General features: G+C 38.3%; 4 protein-coding genes across 6 annotated transcripts in view; 2 read left to right on the plus strand and 2 right to left on the minus strand.

The window, feature by feature from the left end:
• Positions 1 to 1,479, plus strand: part of LOC105838223 (antichymotrypsin-2) — a 37,055-nt gene extending 35,576 nt beyond the window's left edge. Inside the window, exon 8 of the mRNA XM_012683611.3 lies at positions 1,179 to 1,479. Coding sequence (XP_012539065.1) covers positions 1,179 to 1,336 — 158 coding nt within the window. The 3' untranslated portion in view covers positions 1,337 to 1,479. The remainder of the gene's footprint in view (positions 1 to 1,178) is intronic.
• Positions 1,480 to 1,887: 408 nt separating this feature from the next.
• Positions 1,888 to 7,121, minus strand: LOC105838236. Its single transcript, XM_012683654.3, has 5 exons — positions 7,030 to 7,121; positions 6,517 to 6,888; positions 6,203 to 6,331; positions 5,150 to 6,129; positions 1,888 to 4,882 (listed from the first exon to the last, which is right to left on the minus strand). The coding sequence occupies exons 2-5, from the start codon at positions 6,857 to 6,859 to the stop codon at positions 3,152 to 3,154; spliced, it is 3,183 nt and encodes a 1,060-aa protein (XP_012539108.1). The 5' UTR covers positions 6,860 to 6,888; positions 7,030 to 7,121; the 3' UTR covers positions 1,888 to 3,151.
• A 2,760-nt stretch (positions 7,122 to 9,881) lies between these two features.
• On the plus strand, positions 9,882 to 17,287 carry LOC105838235 (structural maintenance of chromosomes protein 6). 3 transcript variants are annotated; one of them, XR_003625773.2, is made up of 20 exons: positions 9,882 to 10,298; positions 10,768 to 10,957; positions 11,045 to 11,206; positions 11,292 to 11,536; positions 11,597 to 11,716; positions 11,786 to 11,916; positions 12,070 to 12,270; positions 12,347 to 12,543; positions 12,663 to 12,809; positions 12,888 to 13,072; positions 13,288 to 13,598; positions 13,730 to 13,949; positions 14,034 to 14,204; positions 14,282 to 14,469; positions 14,589 to 14,754; positions 14,843 to 14,956; positions 15,037 to 15,228; positions 15,421 to 15,554; positions 16,222 to 16,411; positions 17,044 to 17,287. XR_003625773.2 is itself a non-coding variant. In XM_028190603.2 (19 exons), exons 1-19 carry the CDS (start codon positions 10,188 to 10,190, stop codon positions 16,277 to 16,279), a joined length of 3,243 nt encoding a protein of 1,080 aa, XP_028046404.1. In that variant the 5' UTR covers positions 9,882 to 10,187; the 3' UTR covers positions 16,280 to 17,287. The 3 variants fall into 3 exon arrangements, 2 of the variants coding, with proteins under 2 accessions (XP_028046404.1, XP_012539107.1); XM_028190603.2 differs by having other exon boundaries at positions 16,222 to 17,287; XM_012683653.3 differs by lacking the exons at positions 16,222 to 16,411; positions 17,044 to 17,287 and adding an exon at positions 15,698 to 16,169 and having other exon boundaries at positions 9,883 to 10,298.
• On the minus strand, positions 17,105 to 19,914 carry LOC105838221 (larval cuticle protein A3A-like). Its single transcript, XM_036289094.1, has 2 exons — positions 18,640 to 19,914; positions 17,105 to 18,079 (listed from the first exon to the last, which is right to left on the minus strand). The coding sequence occupies exons 1-2, from the start codon at positions 18,649 to 18,651 to the stop codon at positions 17,468 to 17,470; spliced, it is 624 nt and encodes a 207-aa protein (XP_036144987.1). The 5' UTR covers positions 18,652 to 19,914; the 3' UTR covers positions 17,105 to 17,467.
• Positions 19,915 to 23,118: the final 3,204 nt, after the last annotated feature.

A 23,118-nucleotide genomic window follows, 5' to 3' on the forward strand; every position in this document is an offset into this window, starting at 1 on the left:
ATTTGATTAAATTCTCCAACTACATTAAATTTTGTCTGTTCAAGTATTTATATATTTCAATTAACTATATGTATAAACTGTATACTTAAATTGAAATTCGTGCATTTAAGTTAAATGCATAAATTTAAGTTAAATGACAAAATTTTAATTTAGTTGGAAAATTTTGTCAACTCAACAATATTTTTTTCTCAGTATAATAATCATCACAATCGTTTCATTTTATAATTGAGCTTTTTGATTTTGTATCTCGACTTTTTGTCAGAGAATTAATAAAGGATCATTCAAAGTTGTGTTTTTCGATGCTTTAGAACTTTAGAACTACCCAAGCACATAAAGATCGCGCTAACAGAATTTTTTATAAAAATGTAAACAATATAATCATGATGTCTTCTCATCTTTAAAAATATTATGGATTATATGAGAATCGTAAGAATAATTGTAATTTATAATATTCCGATACGCTTTCTCGCGATCTTTTCCACAGAATTTCAAAAAGAGATAACAAATAATCTAATAGACGTCTATTAGATCCGATTTGTTATCTTTCAGACATCATTGTGCTATTTTAATTACTTCAGATATATTCCTCAAGACATTCATTTAATTGAAGTAGCGCAAGTTTTCAAGTCTAAGGATGCAACAATTGCCTCAGAGAGATGATTAATTTTATACGAATGTTATATGATCAAAAAAAATTTTTATAGATACTTTTAATAGTTTATGTTAAGATGTTGCACAGAATTACGGTTCTGATATGTAAAGATCTTGAGCAGAAAGATGAAGCAACTTCCCAAATGCTACGGAATCGACAGTTAATCTAATTATCAATACGATAACCTTCGCCATGCACTTCTCACACTGATACAAGCAGCTTTTTTTGTAGCTCACACTGTTTTTTTACTCAAGTTGTACTTAACGCACTACGCTTTATATGTTGTGTTATATGTATAAAGTATTAAAATATTATTCGTATTAAATATGTATTTCTTTGAGATTATTAAAACTGCAAGAAGATATATATATATAATATGTATAATAAATATAGTAAACATTATTTGTAATAAGAGATTATATTAAATACTGGCAAAGGAGATACGTCGACCTTATCTATGGATGAAAGAATTTTACAGGTAGATACTCATGATGAGATTCTCTCAATTATGATGATAATATTGCAGGTGTTGCGATACAAGCTTTTTCTTTGGTTTTCGAAGAGGAATTTGATGCAGATCATCCATTTGTGTACACTCTAGTAAAGAAGTCATCGAACGAAGAAACGGACGTTCACGAAGTGATACCGCTTTTCTCTGGACTTATTACTACGCCTAAATACTGAATTTCTCAAAAATGTTGTTGGAATTTAAACTACCTCACTAAGCGAATATAATGCTGAACGAAAAATGAGATTACTAAAGAAAGATATTTACGTAATTAACATAATTTTTGTACAGCTTGATAAATTTTTATGCACGTATATTATATAATATTTATCACATATATTCACAATTATTATTGCATTTGTAAGCAAAACAAATTTAATGAATAAAGATACTAATATTAAATACGGAATATATATTAATAATTACCGGTATATTAATAATTTTATTACAGTTAATAAACATCAGTCATTACTTAAGAATCAATCCTCTTCTTGCAGATTTTGCTTTATTGGTAAGATTTTAATTCCTCGTTAATATTACTTATTATCATTATTTATTATTAAAATCTTATTATTGCAACTATCATCTTTAAAATTTAAAATTTTTTCTTTGTAAAATACATAATTATTTCATCAAACAAAATATTTTATAGTACGATTTTTTCTTTGATGAAATTTTCCCGAGAATGTTTTTTTCATAATAAACGAAAATGGATAAGCAACATAAATTAAGTAAATGGGTAATATTCTTTATTAATCATAAGGCACTTGATTATAAATGAAATTCAATTTGCACATCATTAGATTGGCACATACATTGAAAGCGATAGGCGATAAACATTTTTGTTTCATTTGTTTCTTAGATATAAATTTTGCGATAAACATGTAATTACGATATCGCAGAATAACAAAATTGTATATATAAACTCGTAAGTCACAATATAAAAATACGAGATTGTTTCCATAAGAATTCTACTCATCTAAGAATATAATTAGTTCCCATTCTTGAATCTTGCGCGATACCCTCTTATGGAATTGCTTAATCAATGAATTTGCTCATAGATATGTGTAGCGGACGCATAGACTATATATCACACGAGTGATAAACATTGTATAATAAGATCTAAACAATGAAAACAATCGATAAAAAAAAGTCAACATATCATTGCACTGTATACTCGATTTAAAATCATTAAGTATGCGTATATTTCTATGGAATGTGTTATTCCTCAAAAATCTATATGATAATGACGTAATTAACTAAATTGTATCGCTAATATACTAAATTAGTTTAATCCTTAAATATTACATTAAGGTAAACGTCCCAGTGGCCGGGCATGTATCTATATCCAGACACTTACACAAAATTTATTATTATTAATCTCAAATACTTTTGTTACTATAATATTACAATATATTTAATTATAATCTTTAAATATTCAAGATTATAATTAAATTTGATTATTATTAAAAAAAGAAAATTTGAGATTAATATTAAGTTTTTGTGTGGAAGTGTTCGAATAGAGATACATGTCCGGCCACTGGGACGTTTACCTTAAATGAGATTCAACAAATAATTTTCAATTTTTTCTTCCACTTTATTTAAAAAAAAAGTGAAAAATATCAACACTGCCTGAGTGTATTCTCAAAATATTTGATTTTTAAGGCTTCAATATTAAGCCTGCTTGATAAAGACATAACTAATTTTGCCTGTAACTTTTTTCTCGTTAATATATTTAAGGATTAACAGAATTAAACATTAAGCCAGCATTATCGCCTAAGCTTTCAGATTCACTCTGCAATAAGCTACTACAAGACGATTACTTGTCTCATAATTATCAGAATATAACGTTGATTGAAAAACAATACACGTGTCATGAAATAACAAGTGATGAGGAACCTGACGCGCACATTTGAGCAATTGTTAAGGAAGACTGATCGCGCAAGTAAAAAAAATATATAAAAATATGTTTCTCTCTCCTTACCCTGCGCTTAACTTATTCTACAGTGGTTAGCTGCTGCTTTGCCAATTTTCACTGAATTAGCGGTTTCCGTCGACGCTGTGCCGTTCGATGTCAAAGAGCCTTTGCGCAACACGCAAGTCGGATGCAAACTGGTACTAGTGTCGAGATACTCGTCATCGTCCGAGTCTGTGTCTTTGTCCTTCGTCGATTTCTTCGACATCAGATCGTTCACATAACGCTCTATCAGGTTGCGATTTTGCGCACTTATCGCACTATTACCGTTACTCACCACGAAAGGCAGTAATGCTTCGTTCAGATCAGCGTTCTGACGATCGAGACACATTCGTTGTAGCTCGGCCAACGCCTCGTCCATGAAGCGAACATTGTTCTTGCGATCGTGTATCGGATTATCGACAAATCCCAATCCTCTAGGTGCTCCGCTGTTCGTCTGCGTCCTTGGTAGAGTCGCGCTTCTCTGGTCGTTGGCGATTAACATAGCGGTGGTAAAGCCCATCGGAAACTTGGATCCACCACGCGGATCGTTTTCTAACGGTCTACCACCGGAAACTGCTTCATTATGATTGCCTTGTTTCTGTCGCGCTACGTCATAATCCCTGACAAATCCTTGCGGTTCAGGAGGCGGAGGCGCGTTTGCCTTCGGGGCGGTGAAAGTCACGTTGTACTCGACGTTTTCGACGGCGTTTTGATTTACCGTTTGAACTGGAGGACAAGCTAAATTCTGCTGCTGGCTCGGTGGAACGGAATTCCGCCATCTCGCGCTGTTCATCACGAGTCGCGCGAGTTGCTGAATGGTTTGCCTCGGTGCCCCACCTTCGTTGTTGGCGTTCTCGGCAATATTATTGTTGAACGGTAATTTCGCCGGGGTTGACGTATCGCATGGCTGGCAACCCAAGTAATCGCGCCGAAGTGCCGCATTCAACTGGCGCATACGGTCATAGCTCTCGCCCTGTCCGGCCAGGAGATTATCCTGCCGTGCGTACTTCAGGATTTCCTTCCGTGAATTCCAGGTGCCGTGATATGGCGGATCCTGCTCGTAGATGCGACACTCAGTGTCCAAGAAAGCCGCGGTCAGCACCATGATGGGGGTGGGTTCGCGTTGTGTAAACAGTTTTCTGCGAGCGGTTAAAGTCTCGCCCATATTCAGTTCCAGCTGTGCGTTCTCTATCCTCTCTTCGAGTTCGCGTTCCGCCTCCAACAGTTTTGTCGTCTCGTAGATCAAACCGCGCATATCCATACGCAATCCGCCCATCTCCTTGACAATGCGTCTTTCCGCCGACGACTTCGTACGCGCATCGTTGTTGAAGACCGGCTGAAAGCCGAGTCGTTGCTGGGCCTTCACAAACGGCGACGTGGACACCGGACCTAATTTCGACCATATCGTGCCAAGCTTTCTGCCTCCTGGACTAACAGTGATCGGCGACACGACGCCAGGTCTCGTCAAAACGGGATTCTGATTGATTAATTCGATGTTCGAATTCGGTACGGTGCAAGGCACGCGACAGGGTTTCGGCGGAACCAGATCTAACTTGGGCGGAATCATTCCAGGCCTTGGTGGTGGATGCAAGGAAGTGATTACGGTTTCTGGCATCGGTGGCGGCGAAGGAGGCGTTTCGTTCTTATTAAGTACTGTGGCATGAACGACGTTCAATAAATGATCCAGTCTATTCTCGAGTCTATTCTGCCGATCTCTATCCACATCAAGGAACCGCGTCACCATGTCATTCTGCGCAGTCAAGATCTGAAAAATGGGAGCAGCATAAGAAAACTATATTATTTAGAAATATAAAATATATGTGTATTTATACATAATAAAATTGTGTGTGTATATATATATATATAATAAATTTATGTGTTTAATAAAAAGGAGCATTAGAGATAGGATCAAGTTTAACATACTTAAAAATCCGATTAAAATTCAACAAATTTAATTTTTTTTAATCCGAGTAATATTTAACAAATAATATTTTGTACATTGCATTTATCCTATCATTAATAAATATCCTACCTTATTGACGACTTCATTTTGAGAATTAATCGCGTTGAGTACGAGCTGCTCTAATTTCTGTGCTTTTTTCTTTCTAAATGGCGCGCTCGGCACTTCGTCTGTATTCACGGCGCTGTCCCGCGATTTGACACCATTTTCTGACGTAGGGGGTGAATCCTCCAACAAGAATTCCAGCAGCAGACTCTCGTCGTTACAAGTCGCATTGTTCGTGACGACGGTTGCGTCCGCCAGCACAGGATTGTCCACGGGTCGGCAGTATGTCTCGTTCAAATTGTGCGTCTTGTCGTCGCTCTTCGACAAGCAGAAGGCGTCGTTCAAGTTCTGCGATACATCTGGCGAGTAGTCCGGCGATCCATTCGACATAACATTTGCATTTGTATACGTTAAACGAGGTCCGGTATCTTGATATGATTGCCTGTACGTGGTCAGATTTTGCGTGTAAGCGGAGACTTTACGCGGCTCCTGCGGCATCGCCTGATTATTCGGGTATTGGAGCAGCTGATTCTGCTGGTGTACGATATTGTCCGCGATGGGATTCTGCATCATAACATTGTTCTGCATTGTCGTCATTCCGTTCGGCAAATACTGCTGCTGATTCATATTGCGCACGTTCTGTTGGAAGCCAAGCTGATTGCTCACTGGCACGCTCTGCCGCGGCAGCTGATTCCACCCGGTGTAATTTTGCTGCTGGATATTCTGATGCTGCTGCATGTTCTCCTGAATGATCTGATTCTGCACGTTCTGCACGGCGTTCTGGTAAGGGATATCCGCGTACGGCAAAGAAGCCAGCAAGTTCTGCCGATAGTCCGCCTCCCGTACCGGCTTCTCTATCGGATTCGTCTGCACTGCTCGACTGCCGATCTGAATGAAACGCTCGTTGCCAGTGTTGATGGCGACGTCTCTAGTAGGAGAGAAAACCCTGTATGGCTTGGCTATTATAGTTTCATTCGACTCGGGCGAATCTGGATACTCGTTTTCATCTGCGAAGAAAAAAAAAATCGTAAAATCATTGAATAGGCAAGATTCTTCCATGGGGAAAACAAAACGCCTTACATCCCATCGTCCACGTGGGGGACAGAGCCTCCGTTCGAAAGAGAGATCGCACGGGCTCCTGGACCTTCAGTCTCATCTGTAGGTTCTTGTTGGTCTTCACGTCCTTCGGCGGTGACTTCACAACTGCGTCTAATAATAAAAGTCAAGAAATAATGTCCAATACCCATACATTTCTCATCAATTAGTACATCAATTTCTACATTTAAAGACGTGATGCTTGACGAAATGCTGCAAAAGTAAAATCTAGGGAACACCTGAGTCTACTAGATGTCCTTCAGACATTTCTCACTCAATTTTGAGCAGTTTCCACTCACCCACGGTGTCCGTGCCAATGTTAATGTTGGCGTGGTCCAGCCGCTTGCCCCTGAGCACCCGGTCGATGGTCTCGTAGTACTGTTCCACGCCGGCACGGGTGCCCGCCCGCTTGGCCTCGCGATAGCATACAAGGACTTGCTTCATACGCGACCGGCACTGCTTGGCGGTGACGTTGTAGCCCTTCTTCTTCATGTAGCGGGCGACGCTTTCCCAAATCATTTGCGGCCGGGGCGCGTACTCGAGCTGCTTCTGCACCTGCCGGTCGGACCACACCGAGACGAGCAGCGCGGTGCTCTCAGGCGTCCACTTGTACTTAACGCCATCCCCGCTCGTCTCCGACATCGTTCGCGGCCGGATGTTCGTCGTACGCACTGCAACGAGATCAATCAGAACTGCAGCAGAGTTTGCGAAAGGACTCCGGTCCTCTTGCTCCTCCTTCCCTCCCCTCCTCCTGCCCTGTCTCCATTCTCTTCGTTTTATTTCGGTGTCACGTTACCGTCGCACGGACTTACCTCACGCCACGCGATGATCCTCGTGGGAATCAACAGGTCGCCGCCGATCGTCGTCGCAATAATCCCGGATAGTCGCGAGGATCCGCCTCGCGGCGCCGTCCGATTGCCCAACCAAACGCAGACACAGATGCGCACTTGCGCCGCCCGCGCGCGGAGCACTCTTGGCTTTCAGTTCGTGGCCGTGGCGGACTCGCTAACCGACAGTGATTCAAATTTTAAAGGGACTGTGACCAGTACGCGCGGGGGCCGCTCTTGGTGGGGGAGGAGATGCGGTCAGGAGCGTGAAACCGCGGACGCGACAAGACGCCGGGGGGGGCCGAGAATCGCTGCTGCCGTGTGGCGAGGGGATAAACTGGGATAAACGACATTTTCACATTACGGTTCTCGCGACTCTCCCGAAAGAGAAGAAAAAGAGGAAATTAAGATCTACATGAATCATGTGACCGTAGTTTATCGTTAGATCGTCCACTCGATGTGAGAGGAAAATAAATCGAGATCTGATAAATTAATTGCGGTACAAAGAACCTCGCTGTAAACTCTACATTTCATTTTCCGAGAATCAGAATCATCGTCACGCCAAACTGTGTGTCTTGCAGCTTGGGACACCGCCACATCAACCACATCAACTGACGCAATCGTGAAAACGTACATACACACGCGGACAGTCCGGGATTGGAATGTCTGGAATGCCTGGCCACTGAAGTTAGCTGCGTTCCGGGATTTCTATAGTGCATGTGATATAACTTCATATGGCCAGGCCGCGTGTGTATAAATTACTTAACTTTTCGGAATTGTAATAAAACGTATCGGGTTAACGATGAAAGAAAATTTGAAAAACGGGCCAAGACGAGAGTAAATCCGGCACTGCGTGGTGGGGTGGAATCCACGGGAGTCGGGGGCCCAAGGGGGACTTAACCGCGATGTCGAAAACGCGGTGCAACGTGCAAGTAGCGTCGCGTGAAGTGGGAGCAAGTGAGAGTGAGTGAAAGCAGCCGGCGAGACGACGGGAGAGGAATCCGTGCGCACGCGCACTTGCACGTCGTCCACTTCGCGCTCGACTGGAACGCAGGAACGTGGCTTTAATGACGCGGTGTGTAACAGGTGGTGCGTACGCGACAGGTGCTACTGCTTTACGCGCCCCACGGATTCGACGACCCCAACATGGGGCGATCGCAGGAGAGGAATAACGGGTTTCTTCTATTACTACGTTCGGCAAAGCAAATCTGAGACGTCGGAGTGCTCTCTTACCTCATTCTATCTTTGTTCAGTTTCAGTAAATAACAAAGACAGATGTGTCAACAGAGCTTCCAGAACGCCTCAGATTTGCTTTGCCGAACGCACCCAATAATTAGAATCTCTACAATCTGAAGCGACTCGATCTGCGATTAAATTTCGATTAACTTTTGTATCTGTCTTTTATACTGTTTCTCCTTATTTGATCACATAGAATTAAATTGACAAATTTAATCATAGTAAAAATATTTTTTTTTTGAGAAAACTTAGAATTTATTAATTTTTTTATCTTTCAACGTACGCGAGAAAGTATACAGCTATCAAATATATCGTACCAAGATAAATCATTGTACTTGTGTGTTATTTTGCTATTCAGAATTTGTTAGAAAGTATAATGTAATAAATAAGAAATATTTTCTATCGAGACACTCAGTGTTTTTCTATAAATTAATACTATTTTTTTCTTTAATGTGTATCAATTCCGAAACTATTCTTTTGTTGTAATTGAATTTTGTATCTTTGGAATTTCAGCATTTTCCCAATTTATGGCACGTTTGTAATAATTTATAATGTAAGAATTATTAGGCCTATATAATATATATAATATATATGTGTATATGTCGAGGTCTGTTACACAATGTAATCCTTTAATAAATATATTTTTTAATAAAACAAAATAATATTTTACGTATCAATCGAGAAGACTTCACCACCAACCGTCTTTTTTTATTTTGAGCGCATATATATAGCGTGTTCCGAAATAAATAATGCCTAAACACGCTTGTAATTTCGAACGGACATTTAGCGTTAAATTAGTGCTGTCAGTAATGTAAAATCGTAATGTAAAGCCTCGTCTACAGAAGTCGCAAACAGGCAGTTGCGACTTGCGACAGCCAATAAGCGCTTCTTATATGTTTAAAACATTTACCGGTCGGAAAATTAATTTACTATTATTAAAAATAAAGAATATTTCATTCATAATGTTTGTGGCAAAAATGGCAATAAATATGAAATAATATTTCGTTTCGAGATGAAACTAAAAGAATATCTTTTGTCATTTTTTCCGTAGATACTAATAATCAGTGACTGGCCATGAAAAAGTCATTTTCGATTGATCCGCCATTTTTCAGCTATTCTCGAATGAAAGAAAAAAATAATAAGAAAAATAAAAGGGAAAAAATAAGAAAGAAACTAATAATGTATGTATATCTTTTTTGCTTTTTTGTTGGATCCAAAGGTAAGACCCAATCACCTTCAATTGCTACTTAGCCGCTCAGTGAGCGGTTGCGCTCCTGAATGCACCCAATTGGTTTGTTCGCGTCACATGCCCCAACATGCTTCTATTCACCCCAACGCACTCCAATACGTTGATTCCGATGACGCCAACCTATTAGAATGCGTTGGAGTGAGTAGGAGCATGTCGGAGCATGGCGACGCGAACAAACCAAATGTTTCTATTGGTCTTTATTTTTCCGGAACTACATCCGCCATCTTGCGAAGCGCAAATACACGAGGCACGGAGTCAGCCAATCAGCTGCGCCGGCTGCGTGGATCGCCACGAGACGCATTTGGGAACGCTGAGAAAATCCAAGGTCGTCACTTGAAAAAGAGAAGGATCAATCGTCAACGGTCTGGCGGGAACGAACAGGAACTGATAGGGACTCACTACAGTTTATGGAAAGGGTCGTCACATGGATTTTGTTGTCTCGTTTTCCGGCATAAGGGATCGCTGAGCTCTACTCGCCGCTTGACGAACACCCTTCCCGACGATAGATCCTTCATGACGAGAGGGGATCGACGGCGGAATCTTGTGAACGCATCTTCAACAGCGGCGTCGCAGCGATAGGATGTTTGAACGGCATGCGATTTAGCACGATATACACACTCTCCGTTTAAATGCGCTGTTGAGTGACGTCGCGGAAAGCATGGAGAGTAACACGAAGACACGACGAAGGAAAGTGTCGGAGAAGACCGACGAGTGCCAAAGCAAACGTTCCAGGCTTGACGAGGATAACTATGAGAAACAAATCGAAGAGGTATACCTTGCACGCTAGTCACATCATAACAATTGTTCCAGCTAGTCGAAAAAGCATAAAATCAATTTACGGACCGTTAACCTTCATAAAACGTTATAACGCTTTCAATCTTGGGAAATTTATTGTTGTAAGACTACAAGAGACTACACTATTGCTGTAAGACTACTAATATACAATGTGCTCTTTGTCTTCTCTGTTTCTTCATAAAATTTGACTCTGAAAAAAGAGAAGAAACATGATTGTTGATAAAATAGTGCATGAAAAGCAAATAGTATCTAAAAACAATTAACGAGAAGCAAAAAGCATATTGGAGATTAATCTTGAGTTTGATATTAGAATGTAGAACTAGACTTATATTGATTTTGTGCCAAATTTTTATATAAACAAGGCAAGTTTTATTCAGGATTGTTAAAATTTTTGATAGATATTCTGAATGTGTTTAATAAATTACGATTGTCGTGTTTTCCAGACTGCTGGAAAAGTGAAAAAGATTCGTCTTTATAACTTTATGTGTCATGAAGCATTGGAAATAACGTTGAACAATAATGTTAATTTTATTGTGGGACGCAATGGCAGTGGCAAGAGTGCCATACTGACTGCATTAACTATAGGACTCGGTGCAAGAGCAAACGTTACGAGCAGAGGAACGTCAGTTAAAGGTTAAAAAATTACATTATCTATCTTTTATGTTGCACATGCATTATAACAATTTAATAATATATAAATGATTTTCTGTGACATTTTAGAATTTATAAAGAAGGGCAGGAACTCTGCTATTGTTGAGATAACTTTAGTTAATGAAGGAGACAGTGCATATAAGCCTGATGTTTATGGTGACACAATTACAGTTACACGTACTATTCGTACTAGTGGAACTAGCTCGACATATAAAATAAAAAATTGGAGAGGTATGCAAAATATAAATGTCATTTTTTAATGTTTCAAATAATTATTAACATCTATACTTATGGAAATTAATTGTATCATTTGCAGGAGAAATTATTTCTTCCAAACGAGATGAATTGGATAATATAATAACAATGATGAATATACAGATTGATAATCCAATATCTGTTTTGAATCAGGATGTTTCGAGAACATTTTTGGTTACCTCTAAGCCTGATGAAAAGTATAATCTTTTCATGAAAGCTACTTTTTTGGATGCCATTGAAAACAATTATAAAGAAGCTCTTAATATATGTGAAGAAGAGTATAGTAAATTAAAACACTATTCCGCGGTATGTCTGCTAAATTTTTTTTTTTATTGTAGATTATTTTCATCTTTAATTATATTTCAGACCTTGTCACAAGTAAAGGGAGAAATACAAAAATTAAAGGAAAGTATACGTAGATTAGAAGAAATGGATGAATCACGAGAAGAATTAAACAATCTCGAAAAAGAACTTCAATGGGCTGTGGTGAGTTTCCAGTTAGAAAAAAAATAGAAATACCAAAGTAACTTTTGAAATAACGTTTTATCATTTTAGGCGATTGCGGAGGAAACCAGGCTTAACAAACTACAAGAGACTGTAAAGATGTATGAAGATAATATGAACAAACTTCAAAATGTGCAATTATCTACAGAAACAAAGGATGCAGAAATTGACGAAAAAATCACGTAAGAATTAATTTGTAATTATAATTAATAAAAGACATTAATAAAATTTACTTTCTAAAAGCTATCATTAGTAATTAGTCAATTTTTTATGTATAATTATGGCTGTAAAAAATTGAGAATCGTTTTAAAACTTGTATATTTTTTATTTTATAGAGAAATAAAGACAAAAATTCAGCAGGCAGAACAGGAAGCAATAGATAGTCAAGAAGCTTATAAATGTGCAAAACAAAAATATCTTGCTGCAAATGAAGCATATGGTAGTAAACAGCGCGAATGTCGTTCTGCAACACATAAAATAAAACGATTAATAGACGATATTAATTTGCTACAGAAGGAAATTCAAAAAATAGAAAGGTAAGAGCATAATTTTTACAATATTTTCTTTTTTTATTTTTATTTAAAATATTAAAATATCTTGCATATTTTACAGTTCCAACGATGAAGAACACAACAATACAAAGGAAATGAAAGAGCGTCTGGCAAAGTTGGAAGAAAGATTGGATGAAATTGATGCCTCGTTACGCACCAAACAAACTGAATTAATGCATTTAGAAGCCGATAGAATGCGACTTATGCAAGAAGTAAATTTCGCTAAAAATGAAATGGAGAATTGTAACAGACATATAAGTAAGTTATCAATGACACATTGAGCTTGTAATAAGAGTAGCTGTACTTATGTAATGATCTCTCCCGCGCGCGCGTGTGTGTGTGTAAATACATTTTATTTTACGAAATTTAAATTAAAGGTAAGATCCAAAGCAACTTAAATGCAGTCGAGCAACAGTCGGATGATGCATTAAGTGTATTTGGGCCAAACATTCCGCGTCTATTGAAGAGAATCGACGAAGAGTACAGAAGAAAGCGATTCCAAAAAAAACCACGTGGTCCTATTGGTATATAAATTATTAAGTTATTTTTAAATTAATTCAAATTACTTTCAATTAGTATATTAAGTTATATGATTTTGTTAGGTGCTTTCATAAAAATGAAGGACGCTGCTTGGGCACCAGCGGTGGAACATTTTCTAGGTAAAAACTTTCTTAACTCGTTCTGCGTGGATAACAATCAAGATGCAAAGTTGTTGAACAGTATTATGAAGGAAATATTTTATAAAGGAAACACTCTCCAAATAATATCTAGTAAATTCTTTGACCAGGTAAGAGAAAACATCTTTAGTATTTCAATATTTTGAATTTGAAATATTTATTGAAAATAAAAAGTTAATATATTTGATATATAAATATTTAATATTTTCATTAAACTATTCAAATAAGCAAATGTAACAAGTAATTAAGTAATTAAGCCCAAATTGTAAAAATATTAATTTTAATTTTAGTAATATGCATAAATGGTCATTTGAATATTTTATAGGTACATGATGTTAGACGTCACTGCACACAGTCGCCGGACTATTCTAATCTCTTGGAAGCGATGGTTATAGAAGATCCTGTCATAGCTAATTGCTTGATTGATCAACGCGAAATTGAATGTGTTCTTCTTATACCAACAAATGATGAAGCCTGTGTGATAATGTCGGACGCGACCAAAGTGCCAAAAAATTGCAAGAGAGCGTTTAATTTACACGGTGACACATACTTTCCTGACCCAAATTATAGAACTTATGGTGGAAACTGTAATGCGCGCGCTAACTATCTTCAAGTTTCTACCATGGAAGCAATGCAGTAAGTACAACTTTGATTAATTTGGAATAAATTCTATTCGATATAATTTTATCCTGTATGCATAAAAAAATGTAATACAATTAATAATTTACGTTACTTTGTATACATTACATTACACATTTTCCATATAGAACGTTGAAGGAAGACCTTCAGGCAGCGGAAAACAAGAAGCAAGAAGCTGTTGCAGCGTACGACGCTGTTTGTGAGAGAGTAAACCGAACTAATTCTGAATTGAGTAATGTAAATGCGACAGTTCGGAAGTTAATGTCTTCGCAAAGTGAATGTACTAATTTGATTAATGAATTAAAAGATAAAATTGGATCGACCGAAGCCACTTCTGCTGACGTTTTTGTGAGTAATTATAATTTTTTCTTTAGAAAAGTAAACATTTTTCAGTATAAACAATATAGTTAATATTATAACTATTATTTACAGCGAAACGAAGCTGCAGAATTGGAAAAGAAATTAGCGCAGGAAAAAGCCACGGAAAAGCTTTTAGCTGAAAATTTGAAGGAACTTAAAAAAAATGTTGAATCTCTTGACACTGAAGTTAAGCGTTGCAGAGACTTAAGACATAATTTAGACACAGTAATTGATCCTCTTAAAGTATGTATACATTTTATATATCTGTAGAACAATATCTATAGAGTAATATTTGATATATTTTTTATTTCTGTCTTTAGGATCAAATAAAAGAATTTACAGGAGAAAAAGAAAAACATCGGAATGAGTGTCAGCGTGCCACTCGAAAGTTACAGGAAATTCGCCAAAATATGCAGTGCACAAAGGCGGAATTAGAAATACAAGAAAGAGCTACGAAGAAAGCAGTTTCCAACGCCACTGAACAATGTCCAAGGATAAATACTACCAGGTTAACATTATAAAATGACATATACAACTAAAAATTGTTATTTTACCAAACCATTAAACTGTAATTTTTATCTATATTTACTTATCTTACTGGTACATATATTGCTTTGACATTTACAGATCAAAACCTCAAATCAAAACTTTACTAACCGATTTACGCGCTAAGATTCGTGAGATAGAGAATCAATTCGGTTGTGCGGATGAATTACGGCTGCAATTGAAGGAGAAGGAAGCAAAGTATGGAACAAACATTGAGCTTACATCTCGATTGAAACAAAGTTGTAAAGTAAGTAAATAATGTGTATATATAATTTTCAGTACTCTGTTTATTTTACTCAAGGGAACATTTTGTGATACGTTCATTTATTTTATAGAAACACATTGAACGAGTGAAACAACGGCAGGAAATGTTTATCCAATTAAGAGATATGTACAGTGTTTGTGTGCAAAAGTGTTTTACCGATGTGCTTTCTTTAAGACAATATAAAGTACGTACATACATAATTATAGAAAAATATTTTTCTAATAATTTTTGTTATTCATATTTTTTATTTCTTTTTTATCTTAGGGCAAAGTGGTGATCGATCACACAAACAAAATGCTCAACTTACATGTAAGTGCACGAGACGAAAAGAGGAGCAACGATACCAGATCGCTTTCGGGAGGCGAACGATCTTACTCTACCGTCGCATTTATTTTGGCTCTCTGGGATTGTATTCAGTTACCTTTTTACTTTCTCGATGAATTCGATGTATTTATGGTACGCGGTTATACTTTTTAATTTTAGGCCTGTCCTTTTTCGCTGTACTGCTGCACTGATGCAATAAGTTAAAATGAGAAAAAATATATTTATCTTACTCTAACCTGTTGCAGCAGTACAGTGAAAAAGAACGAGCCACTTGTATTGCATTTGTATCGCAAAAAAGTAATCATTTGCTTTACTTATTTGTAGGACAAAGTAAACCGACGAGTGATAATGGATATCCTTTTGGATCACACTAGATTGCATTCTCAGAGCCAATTCACTTTTCTCACACCTCTAGACACGTCGCATATTCTTGCCGAAGATTACGTTACAATTCATCAGTAAGTAAAGTTCTTATCTAGAAAATATTAATTAAATTTTATTTCTGTTTAAATTAATGAGATTTTTAAATATTATAAAACATGTAATTACCAACTTAACAAGGGATATTGCATTACAATGTTTTAAATTAACTTTTTTTTAGATTACAAGCACCAGAGAGAAGAGGCCTGAGTCAGTGATTGTTCGAATTTTCCCCTTCTTTTTTTTGTTTAATGGTTTAATAATATTACGCTCATGTGTGTATATGTGTATTTTAAGTTTAAGCGCAATGTACGAAACTTATTTCCTAATGATAGACGAAAATAATTTATCTGTTGTGTATTGTTGAAAGGGAAAAACCCTTAAATATTTATATCTCACGTTTAAGGCACTAATTACAAATTTATTTTGTGTAGTCTGCTTTACATAAACGCGACGAAAGAATATATGTTTTTGTACACGCCATAGTTATTTCCTAGGAATTAAAATTATTGATTGCTTATTCGATTTATACGATATTCCGAGTTTTTTTTTCTTTTTTTTAAATCGAAACTGTAAAAGTGCCTTAATATAGAGTACCGTGTAGAAAATGTGATACATTTTCTCTTTTTATAATAAAAATGTTATTAAACTAATCGCAGCATGTTTTGATAATCCGTCTGAATTTCAAGTTCGATTCCTTTCCAGGTTCCCATCTCTCCAGCCTTATTTAGGTGCGCGATGGAATTATATCCGGATAAGCTAATCTGAGGATTCCAGAGGACTTCTCTCCGGGTTTGATTCATTACCAAAACAGGCAGGATATCCCGAGTAGCCAGAGGTAGGCGAGACACGGTTGTATCAAGATATCGCACGTCGCGGAGACCACGCCAGACCGGTAAGTGGATCAAGGTTCGCGCGGCATTGCACGAATCTGGTTCGGCCGGAGTTCCCGGCTATAACGCAACACACCTTTACGCATTACGCGCGTATTACATGCGATGCGCGCGTGAGTCGACTGGCCCGGTCGTCCGACGCCCGGTGCGTGTGTTGGCCAGCCGGACGACGAGGCGTGGTAACCGACGTTACGTAATCCGCGTGCTGGCACTTCGGTCGGAGAAAGTGCCCGGCGAGCGCTTGTGAATCGGTAATGCGGTAATGTGACGGAAAGGCGGGATAACACCGGTGGGCACGCGGTAGGCAGGTAGTACCTGACCTAATTTCGCTAATTGGGCCTGGTCGAATTCGAAGCGTTTCCTCGACGACTTTCGCGTTCGACTCTTTACCCGCCCTTTTAGCAAATTGGATAACGTATTACGTTACGTTTATGGTGATTACACAGTGTTTAAAATTTCGAGCGTATACGTCGAATTACGTAATTTCATGGCATGTCATTCGTAAGAACAGCATTCGATTTTAATTTAAAACTGTCGAATGACGCGGTTTTTATATTCGAGTTCGATTGCCGCGCGTATATACAAATCAGTTTGATAAGAAGGAGGCATTGTGACTCTTCGTGTTTTTCAACAGGTCTAAACTCGCAATAACGATGATAATTAGGAAGAAGCAATAATTACGAATAAAAAACGAGTCGGTGAAAAAAGTTATGATTATTCAAACATTCAGGACACAAAACGTTCCAGGTCTTATTCTAAATGATTGAAAAATTGTACACACAGCGAGAGAAAGATGGCGAAGAAAGCGGAAGATACTTTTCTCCCATCAGTGAAAAAATGAATTATATATTAAAGATATAAATGCTATTTCTAAGAAACGCTGCTACTAATTCTGCAATTTAAATCTCTCTCTAGGTTTTTCTCAAGAGTCCAAGTCTTAATTACTGAAGACGAAGATACAATTGAAGATAGGCGTAGATAATCCCATACGACTTATATACTTGCTACGAGATTTATTCGTTAAGTATCATTCCTAAGTGGTGGTCAGGTCACACAGTTCAGTGGAGGTAGGCAGCGGGGGCGGCGTAGGAGAAGGCAGCGGGGGCGGCGACCTTGGCTAACTGCGCGGCGTAAGCGATGGGTGCAGCCGGTGCGGCATAGGCGATGGGAGCGTGGGCGATGGGGGCGGCGAACTTGGCGATCGGGGCGGCAGCGTAGGCCAGAGGGGCGGCGTGTGCCACAGGAGCGGCGATCTTGGCGACCGGGGCGGCGGCGTAGGCGAGGGGTGCGGGCGCGACGGGAGCGACGGCTTTGACGGCGACGGCGGCGGGTTCTTTGCGCACCACGGCGTTGAATCCGTTGACCGGGTCGGCGGTGTAGTCGACGATGCGCCTGGTGCCGTCGGCCTCCAAGAGGGAGTAGCTACCCTGAACGAGGTCGCCGTCGCGGGTCTCCTGCTGGCTCTTGGCGTCGCCGGTCAGGCTGTCGTGCACGTCGTAGGCATAGCTGTACTGTGGATGCGGGTCGAAGTCGGCGTCGACGGCCTTAGCTACTACGGCCTTGGCGAGGGGGGCGGCGACGACCGCGGGGGCCGCGGCGTAGGCCAGGGGGGCGGCGGGCGCGATTACACCGGCGTTGGCGGCGGCGATCAGGACGGCGAAAGCGACAAACTGGGGAAAAAGATAGTGATAAATTGAAGAGATTGCATATAATAAAAAAAATATATAGAAATATAGAATAAGAGTTTGTACAATAGTGCACAACTAAAGAGAAAAATGTTAACTGATCAAAGTTTTAAAAATTTAAACCCCCACTTATGATAAAATGAAGATTACTTGTTAATAAAGTTTTAGTTCAAATTTCAGTACGATGCGAACGATAATTAGCCCGATGCAAAGGCACGAAAAAACGACTCGCGAACAAAGCGTGAAAGTTGTTGCGGAATTTACCAGGAAACATGCCACGTTAAACGCTTCACTTTTAGTCCCGCAAATATCGTTAACGTTGCTCCTTAATCTTGGTCTGCCTTAATGGAGTGATATCGCAGGAAAGGCGATACTACGCGCGCGCACCGTTCCATTTTTATTCTCTATAATCGTAATGCGTAAATTATGCAGAACCCAAAATCCCGGATCAACAAAACCGTCACGAGGAACTTTATCGGCAAGGATTATCAAGGATTATCGGCCGAACGTAATGTTCCCGGCGCGGACTCTAAAGGACGTGATACCTTGAAGGCCATTGTTGCTCGGGTGATAGACAGTTCGCTCGATCTTGCGAGTCTGATGCGAATGATACCAATGGATGGATGGTTTTCGGCTTTTATATCACTCTGCCCGGGGCCCGGGAGGCCCACAACGCACCACACCACATTGCTGCCGCCGTGCACTTACACATATCAGGTCGTACCCGTTCACTGATGTAACTCGGTGACGGTATGTACCTTCGACGGCCAACCGATTCGCGGTCGCGAAGAGCGCAAAATTGAGCAAGAAATCGGACCACGCCCAATGAGAGCGACGAGTTCGGGACCGAATCCCCCTGCTCTTGCATCTCGAAGAGCCAACGAACACCGGTCGTCGTCGTCGTCGTCGTCGGGGACTAGGCCACGTCCTTGCCACAAGTTACCTGATCCTCCTCTCCGCTCCATCCGCCTGCTCCATCGAGGGTTATTACGGAGGCATTTATTCTCTTTCACTCTTTATCAAAATTTTTTCTTCCTTTTTTCTTCTCACGCAAGATTGCCTTTGTGAACTTGATGAACTTTGTCGGTGGATCACCAATTTGCCGATTCGTTAATTTGCATTGTAGAACAGAGTGATGTAGATTAATGTAATGATAATGGAGAAGTAATTGTATATGAAAATGATATACTCGTGCGCGCACTGATACTGATTATCTGTTCATGGTCGTTAAGACCTTGTAATACTTATATATTTCTTATATTTCAAGACTTTCCAAGCAGCCAAAAAAGGCATATTTAAATTTATTTATTTTTCATTTTCAAGGATTGTACGTTCTCATGCCTGAAACGAAATTCTCCCAGCAGCCATGCAGTAATATCAATTTTCGGACCCGATAATTTTTAAGCTTTTAAGCATGACTTTTAATTACGTAAATGTACGAATATGATCAAATCTCACTTTTTTATATCATTCTGGAGTCTAGTGTCATTATTCTTTCTACTCATAATGTGTCTACTCATAATAAATAGTTTAACTTTCTTTTCTCCTCTTCATGGAGACTCTCTTTATAAAGTCTATCAAGATTTGCTGTATAGACTTCTTGTCTGTAGACTTTCTTTGAACTTATTTGCCGTATTATTCTCCTTATACTTTTCTGAACTTATCTTTGATCGGTGACTTTAATGCCGCGCGTTTCTTAAGGGAGTTCCTCTGCTCAAGCCCGGCACAGCAAGTGATACAGGGGTTTAAATAATGAAAAATATTCAAATGACCATTTTGTTGCCTACTTTTTTTGTTGTATATGGTCTAAAGTTAATAATAGTAAATATAAGAAAAAATTCGGTTATAAAGTATTACTTTCATTACTGAAATAATTTTTTTTTATTGCGAATAAACATTCTTCACTATTATAACACCTTAGATAACTAAATACAACAATTTTAAATTATACATATTATATCACTAGACACATTTACTACACTTACGTGCTGTATTATTTCGGTTATTGTAAACTGTTTTTATCTTATCAATTATTTCACTCAAACGAGCAAGTGCATTATTTCAAAAATTTAATAGTACTTTTCTGGACAGCTAAGATGTATCGTTGTAAAACTGACATCTGTTTATTACTTCTAAGTTTAATACGACAATAAAAACTGAAAAATCCTGAAAATTCATTGATTCCCATAAAAGCCCATGCTAATAAAATATTTAATATCTAAAATCTAAATAACTAGCTAGTTCAGCTTTCTGAAATTTTCACAGTCCATTTATATCACTAATTGGAACTTCTCTACAAAGTTTTATGAAAATCTGTTTATTTTATTTTAACAGCGGAACTCCCTTAATTCTCTACTACTCGCTCGGCTTTGGTATTCCAATTTACATTGAAGTTCCTATATTGCGGAATTAATTTTTGTAATTGTCGCGTTTGCTTAGAAATTTGAATATATTACCTTTGTAAGATAATTACTTTAATTAATAAGTAGAGTTTACAATATTAGCTATTTCGATAATCAAAATCCATTACCGTCGATAATATTCCAACGCGTGTTTATAATTAAATTTTTTTTTAATTCTAATTAATTCTCTTCAATTAAAAAGTTTATTTTCTCCAGCATTGTATTGAATATATTGATGTATGTTATCTGTATATACATTTTTCTAGCAATTATATAACCTTTCAAGATTATATAATTATATAATCCAGCATATTATAATCCGAATTACTTAACAATTGTAACTTATTTTGACATTACATCATAATTAGGGGTTTTAAATGAAAATTATATTGCGTTAGTAAACAAAATTAATCTTTTAGTGTTTCTATTTAATAATTTTCCGTCTTAATTATCTGTTACCATTGTCCTCGTAACACGGAACGCAATTTAATCGATGTGACAATTGCACAGGTACTATGCAATAGAGGCTGACGCGATGCTACTTGCATCAACTTGCGTGAGCAACAGCAGCGTGTCGATCGGTACTCAAGCCAGAAGTTAATGGATACGCAAACCGCCTGCCCGGGTATCACCAACCCAAATAATTATGCGAAACCGTTTCGAAACCGTCTCGTGTAATTTTAAGGCCTGCTGGATTGTAATCTCTCCTGGATCGCGAAATGCACGTTCAACGTGTGTACGTAACGAGAGCGAACTTCACTCAAAAGTGATAATAATTCTCTCAATATAGAAATCGGAACGCACTAGAAAAAATTTACACGATTGTCACGTACAATTGATTTTAATTTAAGAATGTTACGAACGAATTGCAAACTTTAGATTGTGGTGAACTTATAAGAATTTATACCGATTTTAATATTTATCGAAGAAAGATATGTGTATTGAGATCTCTATTATTTATTTGATACGTGTTATCTTTCTTTGATGAATAAAATTACTATAAATTCCTATATATGTTATATGTATGGTATATATAAAATGTTTATTAAAAAAATATAAATTTATTTTAGTCCGTTTTACAATATATTAATATATGGAATTGTGTTTACGTAGCGCGACATTTGTTGCATTTTTTGATGCTGAGGCGGATGAAAGACACGCGTGTCTTTCCATGTTAAGAGAAACGAAGGTTAATATTAATATACGATAAATAAGACATATATTCGGCCGCGATGTGCGCGGCGCGAAGGAAAATTACAGCAGAACTCGTCCTGATAATTGACACGCGTCACAGGAATCCGAATCAAATCGTTTTTCCTCGCCCAAGAAGGCGAGCTTGATTTTAATGTCCGGGTCATCTGGTATATAATTTATTGTCGATTCACTGCCATGCACTTACTTCCTGCCGTGGCCTTCGATCGTTCCCATAATCAGCCGAATCAAAGTCGACAGGTCCTTTTTTCTCTCTGTTTTTTCTTTTTACTCCGTACAAATTTATGTTTGTTTCTCTTAATTATTCCCTACGTGAAGAAATATTCGAGTACATGCTTTCAAAGTACAAGGGCGGTGACATTGTTGTTGCTAATTATCCTAATATGGTGACAAAATTACTCAGGTGCGTATCATGGAATCAATTGAACTCTTTAATGAGCATTTTTTTTTTAACGAGAAATTCAAGCGACAAAGAATAATTTAATTAATTAAAATCTGTTTGTTTTTTACTTGCAATATAAATTAAAATATATTTAAAAACTAGTCGTAAGGAGGTGCAGAACACTCAAAATTTCCAGCGGTCTCTTCTCCGTGACGATTGCGTGACCACGAGATCGCGTGTACATCCGTTATTTTCGGAGCACTTTGTGCAACCGTCAGGCCTCTCGAGATCCCGGTCTCCCGTGGGGCGATTTGCTTCGCGTTAGATTGCGGACTGATTGATCGAAATACCGATTTCATCGGATCTCGTGGGCAGTGGACCAAGCGGCGGAGCGAGTGACAAAAACTGAACGACGGTGACGAACGAAATCTCGAGCCCCGATCGGCACGAGGCTGGCTCGATAATGCCCTGCGGCTCTGCGGTCGATCGACGGGGCCCGCGTCGCCGATATTCGGTCGAATCGGCCCACCTATTTCTTCCTTATGAAAGTGCTCCACTTCTCTCTTTCTCTTCGACGTTGTTAGATAATGTGACGCAACCGAGCGCGAGGCCCGGTCTGTCGCGACACATTTGGCAGAGACGTGAATCGAAATGGCTCGAAAGTTTCGCGACGGTGACGAATGGTGCTCGTGATTTTCGTTTTCTCGTCACCGTTTTCGTTGCTTGGGGGGGAAGGGGAGGAAATTTGAATATCCCAGAACAATTCACTGAGAAAAATATTCATTGATATTTAATCGAAAAAAAAAACCAATGTTATAGTAACAAACGGATATATATCCGATGAAAGTTGTATATCTAATGAGAAATTGGATCAAACATCTTTCTCTTTCATCGAATAATCATGATTGAATCATATATTTACCGACAGAATTTTATTTGTAACAAAATTAACCATCGAATACATTATTTAATAAGTAAATCCGTCAGACATGCTTTTCCAGTGTTGATAATTATCACATAATTATGAG

Source organism: Monomorium pharaonis, chromosome 6 (genome assembly GCF_013373865.1).
Source record: "Monomorium pharaonis isolate MP-MQ-018 chromosome 6, ASM1337386v2, whole genome shotgun sequence".
In the NCBI taxonomy this organism is placed as follows: Eukaryota; Metazoa; Arthropoda; class Insecta; order Hymenoptera; family Formicidae; genus Monomorium; species Monomorium pharaonis.